At 35.8% G+C, this 18,879-nt stretch overlaps 2 protein-coding genes across 2 annotated transcripts in view; one reads left to right on the top strand and one right to left on the bottom strand.

Moving 5' to 3' along the window:
• Nucleotides 1-405: 405 nt before the first annotated feature.
• Nucleotides 406-3,102, bottom strand: LOC135686814 (uncharacterized). Its single transcript, XM_065203160.2, has 3 exons — nt 3,009-3,102; nt 1,687-1,761; nt 406-1,135 (listed from the first exon to the last, which is right to left on the bottom strand). Exons 1-3 carry the CDS (start codon nt 3,053-3,055, stop codon nt 859-861), a joined length of 399 nt encoding a protein of 132 aa, XP_065059232.2. The 5' UTR covers nt 3,056-3,102; the 3' UTR covers nt 406-858.
• A 14-nt stretch (nt 3,103-3,116) lies between these two features.
• The window catches only part of LOC135686809 (nuclear pore complex protein Nup54), a 41,960-nt gene continuing 26,197 nt past the window's right edge, over nt 3,117-18,879 (top strand). Inside the window, exons 1-8 of the mRNA XM_065203155.2 lie at nt 3,117-3,247; nt 6,461-6,592; nt 8,287-8,322; nt 9,272-9,343; nt 11,026-11,267; nt 12,341-12,528; nt 12,966-13,068; nt 15,945-16,038. Of these exons, the coding sequence (XP_065059227.2) occupies nt 3,136-3,247; nt 6,461-6,592; nt 8,287-8,322; nt 9,272-9,343; nt 11,026-11,267; nt 12,341-12,528; nt 12,966-13,068; nt 15,945-16,038 (979 nt within the window). The 5' untranslated portion in view covers nt 3,117-3,135. The remainder of the gene's footprint in view (nt 3,248-6,460; nt 6,593-8,286; nt 8,323-9,271; nt 9,344-11,025; nt 11,268-12,340; nt 12,529-12,965; nt 13,069-15,944; nt 16,039-18,879) is intronic.

Genomic DNA, 18,879 nt, shown 5'->3' on the forward strand with positions numbered 1-18,879 from the left:
ATCAGGATCACTGTCAGGTTTGTTGTTGAGGTGGATTTTGTTCCTGACATTACGTAAATGCTCGCCAAACCTGTTGTTAATCTGGTGCGATGTTTCACCAAAATACAAAACATTACATTTGGTGCAAGAGATGCAGTAGATGACACATGAGGAAGAACAGGTGAAGCTTGATTTAACAGTAAATGACTTGTTACCATTAGAGATGTCTACAAAAATGTTGTTGACAGGGGCAGACATTCAGAAAGTCCTTTGAGAGTTAAATAAACATAACAACCCCCCTCTGGTGGTGCTTCATTGAAAATGGAGGTTTCCCAAAAATATTTAAGATAAAAATACTTATTATGTGTTGTACAACAAATTATGAATAAATACAGGTTTGAAGAAAATAAATGAAGAAACTAAGGCTTATGTAATTTCAAGCACAGCTTTTCATCAGGTGAAATTAATCTCTGAAGGTTATTAATGACATAGATGTGTCCGAGTGTGGCTTCTCTTCAATATTTTAGGACTTTTCAAGTCTATCTACTTGTTAATTTATTTGCTTCACTAAATGGTTGACTAGTGCTTGTTCACCTCTGGCAATACAATAGATTAGAACTCAACACTTGGGTATCTGTAGGTTGTGTTCAATATTTACTGGTTGCAATCTGCTCAACCTATTAAACATGACTGGGCTACAATGTGTTGAATCAGTTGGGTGGCCAAATCAATACAACATTTTATTTAGCAAGGATGTATGTTCTGATCACTTAGTTTAAGGACTAACTGATTCATGCCTAAAAACATGACAATGTTGGGTTGAGCCGCCAGTAATGACATTTTTATCGTTCCATGACATCTGCCTGCTGTAGGAGGGAATCATTTGTGCTTGTCATCTCTCCTTTTTGACTTTGTTTTGTATTTTTGTTTGTCTCTTTTAGATTTTTCATAGGAAGTTCTACTTAAACTGTCATAATGATACAAATCTGTGGTGTGTTCTTTGTTTGAATGTTTGCTTCTTTTCGTAAATTTGTCTTCATCTGTTTCAGTTTCTTTCTGTTTTTGTCGCTTTAATTCAGCTCTGTTAGCTTGCAATGTCCCAACAAGTGTGTTTTGTAGGAATCTTTTATTGGTTTTTGGAAGAGGACATGGTCGCCTGGATAAGAAAGAAATTTAAAATATGATGTAATAGATTCTGACTTTGCAAAAAGCAGCTTGATGATCAGACAAATAATAAGTTAGGGGAGAACAAATACATTGTGTTAATAGTATTCCAACTTCTATTGATGTGAATCCATTTGATGAAAATCAGAATATTGACATTCCAGTTTTTGACAAAAATCCATGAAAATACATTAAATTGATATTTAAGTTGAGATAGTATGAATCAATTAAAATGTTAATTTATTGTAATTTCATGATGTCTTTATTGTCACTGTACTTGTTATTTTTGTAAAATATGTTGTATAGTTGAAATCTGTTTTAATTGACAGATACTTTGTTGGTGGTTATAAAAATATATGATGGTAGGCCAAATTAACAAACCATTTTGATATTATGAAACTTGCTAGACATCTTTATTAACCAAAGTGCAGTAAAAGGTTAAACAATTTACGTACACGGATTTTCAATTTTTTTTATAAAACGTGCACTTTTGAAGATTTGGGTATATTTGCCATTGTAAACTCTAGATAAATATAAAATTACCATCCAACAGCACCAAGTGTCTCAGTCCGTGTCTTTGCCTTCTTTATATCTCTTAGTATTTCTTCTCTTGCCAACCTAGAAAATTAAGACATATGTGAATAAAGGGCCAAGGAACAGAATAAAAGGGGCATACAAGATAAAAAAATTGGCTTGTAGGAATTTGTAATTTGTCAATTATAGAAATTGAAAGAATAAAAAGATTTTAAACTTGGATTAGTCAGCATGACTGCAAAGACTCTAATTTTCAAAAATAAAATTAATGGACCCTGTTCTGAAAAATAGGCCAAACATCTTCAAACTAAATTTTATACATCAGATTCAGAATAATTATATGTAAGATATCTTGATCCTTGAGTGCTTGTGATATTGATTTTATGATATTAGAGCAGTTTGACTGGCTTACTTCATTCTCATGGAGCACATGTGGGAAGTTCGATTTATCAGACTGGCCTTCTTGTGCACCATGCATTTTCATTTAGTGTCTTGCAGTCATCCAAAAAGAATGCAAATTGGAAAATTGAAGAAATTGTTTTGTTGCATTTTCCATTGCCCACACAAGAATTTGAAAGATTGAGAAAATTTTTTGTCACATCTAAAAATGTAACTAAAATTTGTAAAGTGACAAGGTATTTGTTTGGTGCACCGTGACATAAGGGCTTGGGTGTAGTGGATGCAGAATGGCAGTGTGGAATCCATGTACCTTATACTAGATACTAGATATATCCAGCATGGACTAACAATTTCTAGCACTAGACATATTGTTTGTTGGCATATATCTGGCGTGACCTTTACATGGATTCCATCGGGGGACAAAATGTTAAAGGGGGCATAGTATTTATCTTTAATTGAGATCAAACTGCCCCAATGACGCCTGAAATGTGACAAATGTTGCTTTATTAGGGGCTTGCAGCCCTCCCAGCTAAAAACTCTCCTATGCCTATGTATGAAGACAAAGGGCCCATTTCTCTAATTTTGTTTAATTTATTGCCCTGGTCAAGTTTGTAGAAGCACCGTTTGTTTTCTGAGTCTGACCTCCAGTTATATTTATATAGTGCTAATTAGGGCACTAATTGAGAAATCCATTGAGGGAAATTGGTTTCCAAAAGTTGTTTGGCAGAAAAGAAATTAGTGTTTTGTCAAAATTACACAAAGTCAGAGCTGACAAATGATCTTAATTTATTATTTTCCATGCAGTTGAGGTTTTGCTCCACTTGCCTTCCCGGAAACTTTAAATTTTCATGTAAAATATCCCATTACAAATTTGTATTTCTGTTTTTCCTCCATACAACATGAATCTGTGATGAAATAAATGCCAGTTTTACCTCTCAATTTCGGAATCATCTTTACTTGCTTTAGTTCCGGAGGCCATTTTCCAACACGACAACAACAGCAGCAGTAAATTTCAAGTTGCAACCACAACAACATACTCTTTGGTTCATTGAAGAAAACATGGCGGCACAATTTAGTTTTGGCGCGCCAGCACAGAGCCAAGCAAATCCGTTTGGAGGATTTGGCTCCTCAACAACAGGCACATCACTTGGAACCGCCACATCAAACACAGGTCAGTCTTGATTTCTCCGACATGGGAAGACTTGTAATCATATCTCACCCACTTCCAACAATTATTTTTAACCCACTTCCAACTTGAGTTGAGTTGTTAAATTATTTTTAAACCTATACAAAATCAAATCATTCGATAAATTCATGGTTTGAAAATGAAGATTATTTTTGCAAAGAAATTCAGAATGGCTGTTAATTTATTACTCGTGCATACTGACTTTGGATTTCAAAGTGTATTGTCCTGGTTGCACTTAAACTTGACATTTCTGGAGCTCCAAATTCTTGCAACCCACTTTATAGGGAGTGGCTTTCCTACAAAGCCATACAGGAGCCACAGCAAGCCCCTGAGCAGCTTGGGCATTATGACAGCCCCCTTTCAAAAAATTATATAAATCCCGGCCTCCAGAACTAGTTGCAAATGAAAAAGCTCTCAGCTCTGTTCATTATTTATCGGCATGATTTCTTTGGAGAGTTTGTTGGAGAATTTTAGGAAGTAGACAGCTTGTCGGCTGGAAAACCTTGGCAAAAAATGGACAGTTCTGCAGGAGTGAACGGTGGAAAAATCATTGGTGCTCCCACCAGACTTAAGAGACTAAAACTGCCAGAAACAGACTTTTTAACAGTTCCTCCAAAACCAGATCAATGACCATCAGTGGTGAAGCCAAAGGGCAGGCTGGTCAGACTGAGCCTGAACAACAATTTTCAGTGATATGTTTTTCCCATCATGAGAAAAATAACTCTAAGGAAGAAAAATGATGTGCTTTTATGTGCCGGTGAAGTGCTTTTATTTATGGAGCAGTGGTTCACCGCTGATTTTTATTATGATCAAGGCCAGGCTCCCTGAAATTCACCTGACCAATGTCATAGTTTTCAATTGTTAAGGAAACAATAAGTTCGAGGGTAATAATTCTAGCCACTGTCTTGAAAACAATCAAGTGTCTTACTTCATTGGCTAGGGATACAATATTGTGTGTTTGGCAGAAATAATACCTAGTCAAAAATATAAATTTGGTCAGGCTCATTGCAAATGGCCTGACCTTGTTTTGGATTTCACTTCAATGCACATTCTGTCAAAAAGTTGTTATGGCTCACAAATTTGAGGTGAACATGGTTCAATTTTGTGATACTTTTACTGTAATTTGCAAAGAGGGAAGTAAAGGCATGGAAGCATTTCCAGTGCAAGTTATTTTCACTCGTCTGTGAAACCTTCTGGTATTAGGCTATCAATTGAGCAGAACCAGAGGATAGGCCCATGTTGCACTCAGAAGACGCAGAGTGAGGTATTGTAAGATGACTGCTACGATAATGCCACGCACTACTGTGTTTTACTGGCCCTCAAAGAACATCAGTCGTGTGGAAAGGAACTTTGTTGATATATTTGCTACCTGTCAGGCTTATCATGGTGAAATTTTCTGCTCAACCAAAGTGAATTGCATCGATTTTCTAACGTTGTTTGGACCTTCTTGATAGGCTGATCATGTTTAACATGGAGCTAAAATGTGTTATTACACTGCAGTTCACAATAACGTTTATTTTGTTGATTAAGTTAATGTGTCGAAATATAAACTTAAACAGTGTGAATAGTATGTTGTTGACTAATGAATCATCACAAACAAAAGGCATCTTTTGTGTACTACTGTACTTGTTGAGAGCCAGGGGGAAGAGTAAAGAAAATAAGAAAATTATTTCTGTGTGATTTTCTTGCATTTATTCTAAAAAAATTCAAAATTCCTTCTAAGCTAAATGATGAAATTGCTGTACTAGCCAATAATCAGAAGCCAGTCATTCTGTAAATTCTACACACTTTTGGTTGACTTTTGATATTACCATATGAAAATGAAATTTTCTACAGAGTTCTTTGACCATCGCTTACTGCTGGTAGCTCACAAAATGAACTAAATTTGTTGGAAAATTGTTCAAATTCCTTTGGTGGTACAAAACTTGAAAATGGCTTTGAAAAAAGCAAGCATTTAGTAAACTAAAGCTTTTTGTCTGACACTCTTTAGAGTTTAAAGCGTCAGAACATAGACTGAAAACTCTATGCTAAGAAATATATATACCCAGTTGTGGATCAAAATAGGCCAATCAGAAACACAAGCACATGACTGTAGAGGTTGACCAATCAGTGCCGCTTGCCTATTGAGAATGTTCCAATTCCCTTGTTCCACCATGAATAAATTTTCACAAGTTAGAAATAGGCGTTTTATTATTGGGCCTGGTTAAAAAGGGCGTGGCATATTGTATCTGAGCCTGACCGCCCTACCCAACCTGGCTTCGCCACTGAATATCATAGAGAAGAGTCTCACATCTTCATCAGGTGCTTCGACAACAAAGTTTTAAAATGTGATTTTCTGTAACTGCGTGAAAGTTTCTTGTCAGCAGTTTTTATGTAGCCTTATTACAAATCTAAGTAATACAAACAAGAATGGTATAACTATCTATTTTGGTTTAGGAGCACCAGAGAAAATTTGCCAGAGAAAATCTTGGAATTTAACTTTCCTGGAAATATTTTTTGCAAAAACCTTGATATTTTTCAATATGGCTTTTGGTCTGTTGTTCGGCAAAGTTCGGAATGATTCACTTCCATGTAAACAAAACAACATAATAGCTGTGCTTAAGGTACAAATATTTTGATACGAAATATGTTAAAATTGTTTTGAAACATTTTAGTACAGAACTACAGCCTTTAATTGTCCAGGAAATTTGCATAAAGCATGATTTTATCATAACAACCAGGAGATAAAACTGGAAATAATTTTCAGCTTGTTCCATAGACATCCAGCCTGGAAGGAGATCCTGTTGTGCTTTGGTGATCCTCCTTCTGCGTTAATCGTTTAGTAAAAGCCTAATTCTAATACATACGGAAATTTATATCAGTATATTCATAAATAGACCACTCATGAAAATTACTTGATGACATTAAGGCAGAGTTGTACATGCTTTTAGTGCAAAGAACAGTTTCTAAGATACTACATAGAGGTTCATCCTTATTACGTTCACCAGACAGCTATTTATAACTGTCCTGTTCTTTACACCAAAAGCCTCTGATGACTCACATGATTCTCTGGCATGTCATGCAACACACAGTATTTCCTCATAAGACCACAATTCTCAAATATTCAGTTCACTTTCCTTTTTCCAGCTAATGCCTATCTCACATTTTATTATCTTCATGATCTGTCATTGAATCTTTCCTTTGCTCTTTGTCAAATAGGTTTTGGATCTTTCGGTCTTAATACAGCACCAACAGCTACAGGTGGGCTTTTCGGTGGACTAAATACTGGTTTCAATGCAGGGGCAAAAACCACTGGGAAAAGTCTCTTTGGAACCGCCACAAGTACTTCAGGTAAGCTTGCTGACTTTATTCTAAACTGCAACGAGACATCAAGTGCAGTGCCTCTCTAGGAGGTTTAGGGTTCCTCTATTTTGAAATTCAAGAACGTTGTTAGACCAAACATCATTGTCTCAAACAAGCAGAGGGGTATTTTAGTATTTCTAGCAGTTTCTTTTGCCCCAGTTTCTCAAAATTGTCTGGTCTTCTGGTTATTTCACAAATGTCAAACCACAATATGGTCAAATTCATTGCTCATGTTAAAATCAATTCCATGCAACAACTTTGTTGTAGAGAATGACCCAAATTTCTTAAATGCGACTTGAGACAAACATATACAAGGAAGATAAAATATCCCTTAAACAGCAGGTAGAATTCTCAAATTTCCTTTTTATAAGCCTATCTTTTTGATAGGATGACATCGTATTTCTTCAGAACAATAAACCATTGTCTTCCAAAATCTTTGGTGGGTTGACTGGCTCCCCCTGGCCCGATTGTTTTTGTAGAGCTTCTTCTAACTTCAAATTGCACGATCTAGCATGATTTTCCGCAAAAATTTGTTGTCTTTATTTTGCAAATCCATCTCTGACTTCTCCTCTTACTGCTTTTAAGGCCTATTACTCTAGTACCATATATGCATTAAACATTAAACATATGCATTAATTTAGACTTTAGGGAAACAATTTTAGTTCAAGATGTGATGTAGGAAAAGGTCCCTTCAGAAATCACGTTTTTGACATCATTATATCAATGGTATATTTTATCTTAACGTATTGAAAGTGTCACAGAATCCAGCAGACAGCCTATCCAGCAAATCTTCCTTCTTACTTATCAATGGTACGTTGGGTGTTATTGTAAAAAGGGGTACATTGTGTATTGCCTGGGCTGTAGGTTTCCTGCCTGACAACATCGAATAAGATCAACTGCCAGTAAAAAGTTCGCTTACATTTTCGACAACACGAGAGAATATTCAGAAATATTTGTTGAAAGTCGATAAACCTCTCTTTTTTGTTTAATCTTCTAAAAGAAATACAAGTTGAAGTTATTTTTGGAAGCGTATTAATGACGACATGTATTAAATTAATAGAAACAAGAACTATCTTTGTATGTGTGTATTCATTACTTTTAGGTAAATTACAGGACTAAGTCAAAGCTTGTTAATTGCTTGGTCACCTAAAATAAACAAAAAGCAAAATGTCTTCACTAAAGCCAATCCATAATACTTTTATATAAAAGAGACCATTTACTGTTTGAAAGACAGTAAGCATAAAGAAAATAGCAATTTGCAAACAATTTTTTGATGGAACTTAAGTTGAAAACGTCTTTGGTATATTGATATTTTTTTTTCTCGAAGCCATTTTTAGCAATAAATCATTGCGATAAAATTTTCTATTGATTCAAATTCTATAAAAAAACTGGTAAAATCAAATAAAAGACTTTATTGCCCATTTATATAATGTATTTTAACATTATCTGAACATTAAAGCAGTTAAACGCTCAAATTGTTCTTCCGAGGTCGCTTCTCTTACTTCTGTTGGCAAAGAGTTCCATGCTGATGCTTCCATAAAATAGAAATATTTTTGCTTATTCATGGCCATTTCCTTCTTCAATAAAGTTCCTCCTGCCTCAAGGTCCATCTTGCCTTTACTGAAGGGCTGTTTTGCACTTTTCATGTCAGACGCTCACATGCAGGTGTTTTCTTTTAATAGGACTTCCATTTGGAGGTTCTGGCACTAGTGGATTCGGTGAGTAATCATCATTCATATTTTTTGTCATAATATTAATTTTTATCATATCGACCATCGTGTTTATCGCATTTATTGAATGGTTTGTTTCGCTGGAGAATCAAAATAGCGTTTGTTATAGATAACGATATTTAGTGTTTAGAAACGGACTGTTCTGAGTTGGTACTTCGAGTTTCACGCTTAATGAGATCATCAAACAGCCATGGTCCACGCTTAAATTTTCTTTAACGTATAATTGTTGCCTGGTGATCGAATTAAGCGTGAAACTCGGAGTAGCAATAAAGAACCGTCCTGTTCTATACACCATATCGCGTACATCTCTGCCTATTTGGCAAATAGCACTTTATGAGAGACCGGCAAACAGTAATTTCTATATGTTATAGATAATGTTAACAATATTTATTCATTTAGTATTTTAAAGTCATATAACAGATACTGCATCGATGTTTGGCAGGGTTTATCAATGATACGTTAGCAAACAAAATAGTGGTTTGAACTTATAAGAATGAGACGTCAAAATATAGTGTTTGGCTATCTTTCTTTTTATTTTTTATTACTTGTTAATCGTACTGTATCTTATTTTACATGTACTTACAAAAAGTGGTATTGTAGGTAGTAAAATGTTTAGGGCCTAGACATCTTTTGATGGCAAAATTCATTAGAATTGATGTTTTACGTATTTCATCAAACTGTTTGATAATCATTTTTGATCACTCTATTTTCAATAGTTCTATAATCTTAGTTTCAGTTTAGTTGTATTATGATAGAATACTTTCATACATTTCTTTATTAGGGTTATCTGCCCCTGGTTCAAAACATTCAAATCATGAATCATCGTCGACCATAAATCATGATTGTTCAATCATAAATCGTTATTATCATCGTAATCATGATTGTGATCACCATCATCACCTATGATGCTTAGCTGCCATAATATCCTCCTTTACAGGAACCGCTGCGTTTGGCACAAAAACAACAGCAGCAACGGGTTTCTCCTTCCCACAGCCGACAGCAGGCTTTGGTAAGTATGCAGAGATAGGCACTTAGACTGCATGCTTGCCATTTAGGCCGCCAAATTCTGAAGTTATACTGGTACCAAAGGATAAAATGTTTTGTGAAATAAATTTCAGTCCAAAAGTTTATTATAATAATATGTTTCGAATATCTGCAATCTAGACTACAAAGAGTTTTTACCCTTAGTCCAACAAGCAAAAAATTTGAAAGCCTTCCTTGATATATTAAAATGAGTTGCTAGAAGGATGTGACTACACGAATTGCTTTGTTTTCAAGAACCTTCCTCGTTGTATCTTTATCTTACTGTTCTACTGCAAGAACTGAATTAGGTGCGAGGATGGCTTAGTTAGGTTTGTTGACAGTAAATCCAAGGTGAGTCGCTGCAATTCCAGGCGTGGGAAATAATAAGGTGTGCACACATCAAGGGGACGGCCTTCTAAGGATCAGGACACCGACCGGGACATGCATAGCTTCTCACTGCTTCAAAAACTACCTTCGGGTGCTAGGAAGAAATGGAATATGAAACAAAGGCAGTATTTAAATAGAATAAGACATAAACATTATCATGAATAATTTTTATATACCAGTGACCGTTATTTTCCATTTGAAAATGCCTGATGATAGCATTAAGCCTAAAACTCAGAGTTGCAAGTTAGAAAGCTCCTGCTTAATTCACCAAAGCTTGCACAGCTATGCATATACGGCATCTAGCACTGTACTACAGACTTGTAAAACAGCAATTTTCTTTACCATATACCATTATACAATTTTCAAAAGTAAATGCTCTTTCTTTGTTGCTATGTGTGTCATATTCGAATTCAAATATAATCGTAGTACTAACTCAGGTCACTGCGGGCAGCTTGCTCGAAATATTTTTTTGGACCTTGTCAATCCTAGTACAGCTTTTGCAAGTACTGTTTATTGGGCTGTCCAAATGGTAACCAAAAATATTGTTCCATGAATCAGTATAATATAAAACATAGATTGGTAAGAAACAAATGACCAACATGCCCATGGGGAATCTGCCATTGATGGTCAGTTTCATGGGCGGAATGCCTAGAGAGCATCAGTAGGCCATACAGGAACACTAAAAAATATTCATCGCACAGTTGCGGTACCGTGTCATATTTCTTAGGCTGCATCTTTAGCATGAAGTAAAAAAATAAAGGAAATTTTTCGTTAAGAAGTTTTCATTACTTTATTGCAGACAGTAAATTTGAGAAGGATAAACTACATTTGCGGTCACACTTGGGCTTCATAAAAAAACCCAATCGTGTTTTGTCGAATAATTTGTAACTATCAATGGATTAATGTCCATGGCTGGTTTTAGCTCTTCTTTAGTTTTATGCATGTGCCTAACAGCTAAGAAAGTTGTTAGAATAATACTTTGGATATCCCTCTTTTTGCACTTTTACATTGGATTTAGTATGCACATCGTGAAAATTGTTTTATTGTAAGTAAATTGTTTTTCTTTAATGAAATATTTTTGGAATAATGGGTTTTTGGCAAAAAAGGACCGAAATCTATATAAAGATCTAAAAACCTCGAGTCAATCTTTGTCTGAAGACCAGAACGAAAGCTGTATATGCATCTACCCAAGGATAATTTCCAAAGCTTCAGCCAACATTTTGAATTTGTTTACTAAAATAGCTTTGTTATCCAGCCTGTAACATTAGTTTCCTCTTTCAGCAATGCAGCAGTCACAGCAACAGCAACAACAGCAGCTGATGCAACAACAACAGCAGGCATTAAATCCACTCAATGCCATGACAACTGCAATATCGATGCCGGCGCTTTTCGGCGATGAGAGGGATAGTATACTGGCAAAATTTAATCAAATTCAAGCACTTTGGGGTGCTGGAAAAGGGTATTATGCTGCCAATCAGCAACCGATAGATTTCACCATGGACAATCCATTTTGTCGTTTCAAGGTATGTAACTCATAATTCAGCCACCCTGATGCACTAGTTGACATGCTTTGGGAGGGGAGGATTGGGGGCTAGTTGGGTCGTGGTCCTTTTGAGATTTTGTGAAGCGTACAGATAGACTTTCCTGGAGCGTGTCACATCTGGGCCAAAATAATCACTTAACAGCTATTAATGTTAGAATACGGAAGGTTCATTCCATATCAAAATGGGAAAGGCATACGATCCAAAGTCCCAGAGTTTGGCTAATTTTGGTTGAGAAGTGGGTATTCATATGATAAACGCATTCGCAAAATTTTACTTTGAAATCTCTAGTTAGAATTCAAAATTGCAGGCATAAAAAAGACCAGAACCAACGAAAATTCAAATTGCTTTATTTTTTTAACTTTTTCCTTTTCTCCAATAAAAGTTTACATGAAACATACGGAAGCTACAAAACGATGCCGCAGAGGGCATGGAAATGCATAGCAACCCTGCGACCATAGCGTTTAATGTAACAATTCAACATTAAATATAAATCTGAGTTTTAAAGATTAAATAATACAAATAACAATTACACAAAGTAAGAAAAAACAATTGAAAGAAAACACAAATGACACAAGTGAGGAGGTTTTCAGCAGCAACTTATCGAAATCGTTTCGAGGCACGAAGGTTTCCTCGAGAAATTTCTTATTTGAACCAAAAGTTAAAGTTTCGTAAACATCCAAGAGGATTTCGAATGGGTTTTCATTTGAAAGATTTTCCAATCCATAAGCTCGCAATAGCGCATCTATTTCAAGAATAGTAAGAGATTGTGAAAATGAAATCTTGGATGTTTGTTTATCTCATGGTTACCTAGACCTCTACTAAAGATGTGCGAATTCTGAAACTTAGGGATAATAAGTTGGATAATATTTTGTTTTGTTTTTCTTTCATTTTCTGTATTGCTTCAAGCAACGAAGAAAGAGGTTAAAAAACCCTAGCGCACCCTGATGCGGACTCAGCAGTATTGTTCTCTTCCAAGTATGGATCCTTAACATTTCATTTATCTTTTCAAAAGTTAGTCAAATTCTAATGCACTGTGTCGTAATTTCTAACAGACAATTGGATACAGCTGCCTTCCGAATGCAAAGGACTCGGAAGGACTCGTTGCTCTAGACCTGAAACACAAGCTGGAATTTGTCAAGACAAATCAGCAGCAACTTGTAGAGAGTCTGCACAAGGTACTTGGCAGCAAACCCACTCTGGTCGTTTGTGTCGATGGTGTGAGGGAACTACCCGAAGATAAGTAAGATCTTCAAGCTCTATTTAGATTGTTTTTACCAGAAATGCTAGTGACCATTGTCCTTCTCTATTAAACCACAATCTATCAAGTATATCCTTCCATTCTTAACAATTGTGAGGCGTTTTGCTTAAAATATAAAGATAAAAGCGTATAAAGAAATACACAGTTGCCTAATGATTGCATTAAGCGATAAATTTGGAGCTGCAGTTTAAATCCATCTTGTTCTATACACCAAAGTTAACTTTTCATGCAATTTTTTTGTTCATCCTCCTTTACTTTTCATTTTATTCTATTTTATCTTTTTGCTCACGTATCATACCTTTTCGTTTTTCATTTTTCCAACAGCTGCTGAAGCCTTTTTTTGGCATGAAAGACCATTCAATGAGCTTCTTAAGGGAAAGTTTTATTGCTCTTCTCAAACGGTTTCAATTACGTTCTAGAACTGAAGTGATATTTTACGTTGTGGAGCGAGCAGCTAATGGAACGTCACGAAGGGTACCTTCAACTGAATTATACATGTTCCTCTCTCAAGCTAATTTAAAGGTAAATTATTTACTCATTTTATTAATTTGTTCATATTTTATTTATTAATTTTTAGTATGTTCTGTCTCGCATGCAGTTCCATAGGAAACAACATTATTCTCTCTGACGTACTAAATTAACTGATTATTCTAATTTATGCAAAGTTATTCCAATATGTGCATCCTTATGCAAAGTTATTCAAAAGCAACTTAGAATCGTCCTGTTTCATGCACCAAAGCGTGGACAGCTCTGTCTAAAGGGCATCAACTCTTTGTGACAGACATGTAAAACAGTATTTTCACTAAGTAAAATAAGGTTTTTTTATTGCAAGTGAGGTGCCCTTTTATAAGCCAGTGCTTGATGGAGCCTATTTCTGGGTATTTAAACCTCAACTTGTACTTGTATTATGTACGGCATCAATAAGGAATCTATAAATGGCTTTGAAAAAAGCAAACATTTTACAACATACTAAAAGCTTTTTCGTCTGACACTCCTCAGAGCATAAAACGTCAGAATAGGTTCCGAAAAAACACGATGGAAAAATATATACCCAGTTGTGGATCGAAATAGGCCAATCAGAAAAACGCAAGCACAAGACCGGTATAGTTGACCAATCAGTGCCGCGAGCCTAAAGAAAAATTACCAATGGAGTCCAAGAGAGAAAACGAACTCGTTTTGTCTACACAATGGCGGCTTTTTCGTTTTTATGTAGATTGACTCCAAAACTGCTAGATGGAAGGACGACCGGGCTCTGCCAATTATCCGAAACATGTCGTCATTATAGAGTTTTGCACAATCTGGGTTGTCTAAAAGATGTTGACCAATGGCAGAATCACTTGTTTTAACAGTGTTTCTAGACCTACAAGATCGAGGAGGCTGTTCTCTTTGGGGGGCAGTTTTGTTTCGTATGTTGGAAGGAACATGCTGTTTTATCCTATCCCCCAATCTTTGGGTTGTGCGTCCTACGTAGCCAGAATCACACTGGCACGTAAATTCATAAATGACGGAACTTTTTTGTTTGGTAGGAACGCAATCCTTTTGAATGGATGGAAGGGCTCTCCTAGTGCTGTAAACAATCCGAGGATTGACAGCAAAGAAACAATTGGTTATGGCTTGCCTAATCTGACTCTCGAATCGCAAGGAAGTGTTACCAATCCATGGTAGTTTCAAATAAACTGGGCACTTTTGCGGACCAAACTTTTGAACAGCCGAAAAACTTGCGATCTTCTCCTTAGTATAAGATAAAATGACGTCTTCAGGATAGCCGTTGTCCAAGAAGATCGTTTTGAGTTTTTCCAGTTCAGCGTGCAGTTTAGATTTCGAGCAGATCATAAGTGCCCTATGTACTAATGTTTTGAAAAGCTTTTAGTATGTTGTAAAATGTTTGCTTTTTTCAAAGCCATTTTCAAATTCTGTACCGCAAAAGAATCTATAAATATTAAAAACTTCATAAAACTTGAAGATTACATGTATCTTTATCATAGAAATTCCAGAAAGTATCTTATTTTCAGCTTGGGTTGACATAAATGTCAGATTGTTCAAAATTCAAACAACATTGCAACTACTTGATTTCTTTGAAGAAGTAACTCCTATGTTAGATGAACAAAAACGTGCCGACGTCTTCTACGTACATTGATTTCGCGAAAGCATTCGGATCTGTACCTCATGAAAATTGTTAATCAAAATCAAATCTTGCGAAATAGACGGGAAGATTTTTAATTGGATATCGTCCTTTCTAAACAATCGGAAACAGCGCGTCGTTCTTGATAGTAACGATTCTGCTTGGAGTAACGTCTTAAGTGGTGTAGCACAACAGGGTTTTCAATAATTTTGAAGCAGAAGGCTCACATTCAAAAGTAGGCGTTTATAGGTTTACTGAAGTTTGTGCAGTCTTACCAAAGTCAGGGTGAAAGCAGGCGGCAAAGGTTTGGTGAGTTAGCGGCGGACTTTCGCCGGTCGCCTGCTTCTAATGAAATCCCTGCCACAGGAAAGTGTTTTTAGGCCCGTTAATTTTGGTCAAATTTAATGAACAAAAAGGTACCGTAATGCCTCGAATAAGCGCCCGGGCGCTTAATCGAGGGGAGCGCTTATTTAAAAAGTAGATTTGGGTGCAAATTGTGTTGTTCATTAATCTCTCTTGTCGAATTGCCTTCTAATTATGTTTTCGTTTAAAGTTCGAATAGGCGCCCGTTTCTGAAGGTTGAAAGATGGCCGCTTATTCGAGGGGGGGGGCTTATTCGAGGGGGGGGGGGGGGGGGGCGCTTGCTCGATAACTTCAACTCTAGGTTCGCTTGTTCAATGCATCACGGTATTTATAACTTGATACAAGAGTTTAGTTCGACCATTACAAGAGACGACTGAAGCTATATGGAGCCCTATTCTAAATAAACAAGGTGGATTTCTGGAATGTGTACAACGCCGTGCCACGAATCTAGTAAATACAATCAAGGACAATTCATGCGGCGGTCGACTAAAAGAGCATTAAATTTACCTTGAATATAGAAAATAACGCAGAGATATGGTATTAACTTTTCAGCTGTTAAATGGTTTTATGGATGCTGATCTACCCTTAGTCTTTAAATTGAAGCAGAATAATATTCTTGTACAAATTAAATACTATTCAAATCAAATTTCACAGATTAAAACTATTCAATTATTCGAAGATTATTTTTTTGACTTTTTGGCAAAGAGTTGTTGATGACCGTAGCAATTTAACATGTAAAGCATGCGGACAAATATTCGAGCGAGCATACGATCGGCTAAAACATGCAGACAAATTCAAGTACACTTGAAACTGTCAAGTGATAGATCATAACAGGGTTTTATAGGTTCCCATGACCTTCTACTCCCTTAACTCCTTATATTGTTGTTAATATTAATATGCGTTTATTTTTTAGAGTTACTTGGCAAATCTTGGAGCTGAAAGTATGCTGCCAAAAACGAGTCTTTCGGAATCCCAGCTAGAAAGCTTTCTTGAAAATCCACCATTAGGTTTGTTCAATTTCTCATCTTGTCTTTGTAAGTGCAAAGAAGTTCATAAACACTCATTTTTTTACAAGAAACTTGCTATAAGAAACGAGTACTGGACAGTAAAAAAAATTAAGAAACTTCAGTACTCGAAGCAAAAAAATTAAGAAACTATTAAGTCGTGATAAAACTGAGAACAACGAAATTTTGTAAAATCCAAGAACATGATTGCCCTGATGGCCTAGAAATTAAGACACAAGGGATAACAATATACTTTCCACATCTAAATACAGCGTCAGAACGGAAGCGAATCTCTTGACGTGAAAAAAGTCACGAACATTTCATAACATCATTCATGACATCATAATTAAGAAACTCTTAAGAAACAGTGAGTATTTAAGGTTCAAGAACATTAAGAAACTGGAGTACTCAACATCGACCTTGGTTTCTTATTGAAAAAACGAGTGTACAGTATTAAATTCTTAGCAATTATGTTTCTTCTCTGTTCAAGGATGTTCTTCGTAGAAGGGGCGTATCCAAAAGGGGCAAGGAAGTGGTGCCAATGCTTAGTTTATCATCTATTGCTTTGATGTTTTTAACTTCGAAGATATAAGAATATTGATATACAAATTCATGCATATTAGGTATTCAATTCCTACCTAAAAATGTGCTTTCTAGGTATATTCACCTGAGTACCGCAGTGTGTCATTATTAAAAACTCCTTTTTAGAATTATTGATTTTTGACCTCACAACCTGAAAAAACGTTATGAAATATAAACCTGTACCTGCATTGATAGAGTTGGTGCAAGTTGATGTAATATGTGGAAGGGTTGGGCTTGGCTAAAATATTCATGTTGTTTTGTACTGGTTTAACGATTTTCGAACCAAGACCAAAATACAGTGGTTTTATTGGGAACCAGCCCATGCTCACGTGGCCATACCTCAGTCAGTTTGTAACATATTTAACCGATTTGACAGATTTAGGTGTATAGAGTTGTCAAGTCATGACGTCACAAAAATCTATTTTTAGATTTTTTGAAATTTTCCCCATTACCTGAAAGAGCATCATGAAATACCTCTAAATCTGCAAAATCAGTTAAAGGTATTACGAAATGGCTGAGATATGACCAGATGAGCACAAGCTCTGGCCCCATCAAACCTCGGTAATTTGGTCTCAGTTCAAGACTTTATGAACTGAGCCAAAATAACAGTAATCCGTTAGCAAACTTCAAATCTTCTTTTGGCCATAGCTCACCCAATTTCGGACAAATTTAACTGATTTTGCATTTATGGGAGTATTTTATGGTGTTATTTCATGTTATGTGGTCAAAATCTGAAAATTCTAAAAATTGTTTTTTTTGTAACGTCACACTTGAGAACTCAATTTCATGATGCTCTTTCTGGCCATGAGATCCATATTGAAAAATTTTAAAATAGATTTTTTATGACATCCTCATTTTTAAACTCTTATTCATTAGACGCAGCTCAACTCAAATTTCTTGTTATCATATTAAAAAAGACAGCAACCTTTAAATGTAATCGGGATAGGGGTTGGTTTGTAGATGAATGAAGCAATTAGAGGGGGTTCAGGAACGTCCTGTTTATGAAATCACAAGAAATTTTGTCGTCGATCAAAGTCCCATTCAACATTTTCACTGGTACCATTCAAATTGACTTTGTACTAAACAGAGTGGTGATAAAGGGTTATCAAGTTCAGGGGTCGAAATATGTGATGTGATGGCTTATGTGATGGAGTCGAAATCTTATCTTTGTATCATCAGCTTTTTCTTTTGGCGAAGGAGCATAATTATAATCTCTAAACATTAATTGATTATCCATGCAAAGGGTTAATGTTTTTGATAATAGTTTTATCCAAATGATATTTTTGATTAAAATAATCTTGATAGTCGGATAAATGAATCATACTTGTTGTCAGTTTTCCGAATCCGAGTTTACTAGCTTAATTACAAGCAAAAACAATATTTTGACCCCTATGGATTACGTCGTTTAACCCCGCTAAGATTTCGTTTCAGTAATTTAAAGGAACACGAGTTAAGACATGAATTTAATGACCGAATAATCTTAAGGTGCCGCCTATTCGATCATCGTGTAAAAAACATTACACAAGTTTTTGATAAGGATAATGTTTTTAAGAAAATACAAGCTTTGAATAATCCGACTCTAAAGAATATGTACGAGGATGACTCAATGGTTAGGGCCCCGACATGACCAAACTTTCACCCCGAGTGGGCAAAGTCGCCAGTTCTCTGTAATTCCAGGCGTAGGAATCACGAGGTGTGGTCACATCTAGAGGAAGGACCAGGACACTGCTCGATAAGCATAGCTTCTCAGTATCCTAAAAACTACCTTCGGATGCTAGATAGAAAAAAATCAAATATTAAAAGAATATTGCTACGTTTCAGCACGAATGTTTGTGCCTCAAATCTAACAGTTACCTGTTTTTCCATGTTCACGACAGAAAATCGATCTTTTCAAGAAGCGTGGTGCATATTTGAGGATGTGTAAGGTTCCCTCGAAACCATATCAGGTTAATTAAAGATAAGAACACTTTGAGCATTTATCCAGGCTCAAAACGAAAAATTTTAAGAATACTTAGGCTGTAATAACATCACAGTTTTGTTACAAAAGAGAGTCTGCTTGTTATTTGCTGCTTTAAATTGTTCACCGTGGCTCGTTGTGTCCAAGTATCTGGAATACCATTGTTTTCGGTCCAGATATCTGTAGACCAGGGTTGGTTTCGTAATTCTTTATAGCGACAATCATTCTAGTGACATTTCTAGTGAATATTCAGGCTGGAATAATGAATAAAAACTTTTGGCAGCTATAGAATTCATTGAAGTTAC

This window comes from Rhopilema esculentum, chromosome 6 (assembly GCF_057945365.1).
Source record: "Rhopilema esculentum isolate cy_ngs chromosome 6, ASM5794536v1, whole genome shotgun sequence".
Classification (NCBI taxonomy): domain Eukaryota; kingdom Metazoa; phylum Cnidaria; class Scyphozoa; order Rhizostomeae; family Rhizostomatidae; genus Rhopilema; species Rhopilema esculentum.

What these genes read in the sequence shown, in the direction of transcription:
- LOC135686814 (XM_065203160.2), bottom strand. Translation starts at nt 3,055, where the DNA reads ATGGCCTCCGGAACTAAAGCAAGTAAAGATGATTCCGAAATTGAGAG. An exon ending in GATGATTCCGAAATTGAGAG is followed by an intron (nt 1,762 to 3,008) that starts GTAAAACTGGCA and finishes TTAATTTTCTAG; the next exon opens with GTTGGCAAGAGAAGAAATAC. An exon ending in ACACTTGGTGCTGTTGGATG is followed by an intron (nt 1,136 to 1,686) that starts GTAATTTTATAT and finishes TTTCTTATCCAG; the next exon opens with GCGACCATGTCCTCTTCCAA.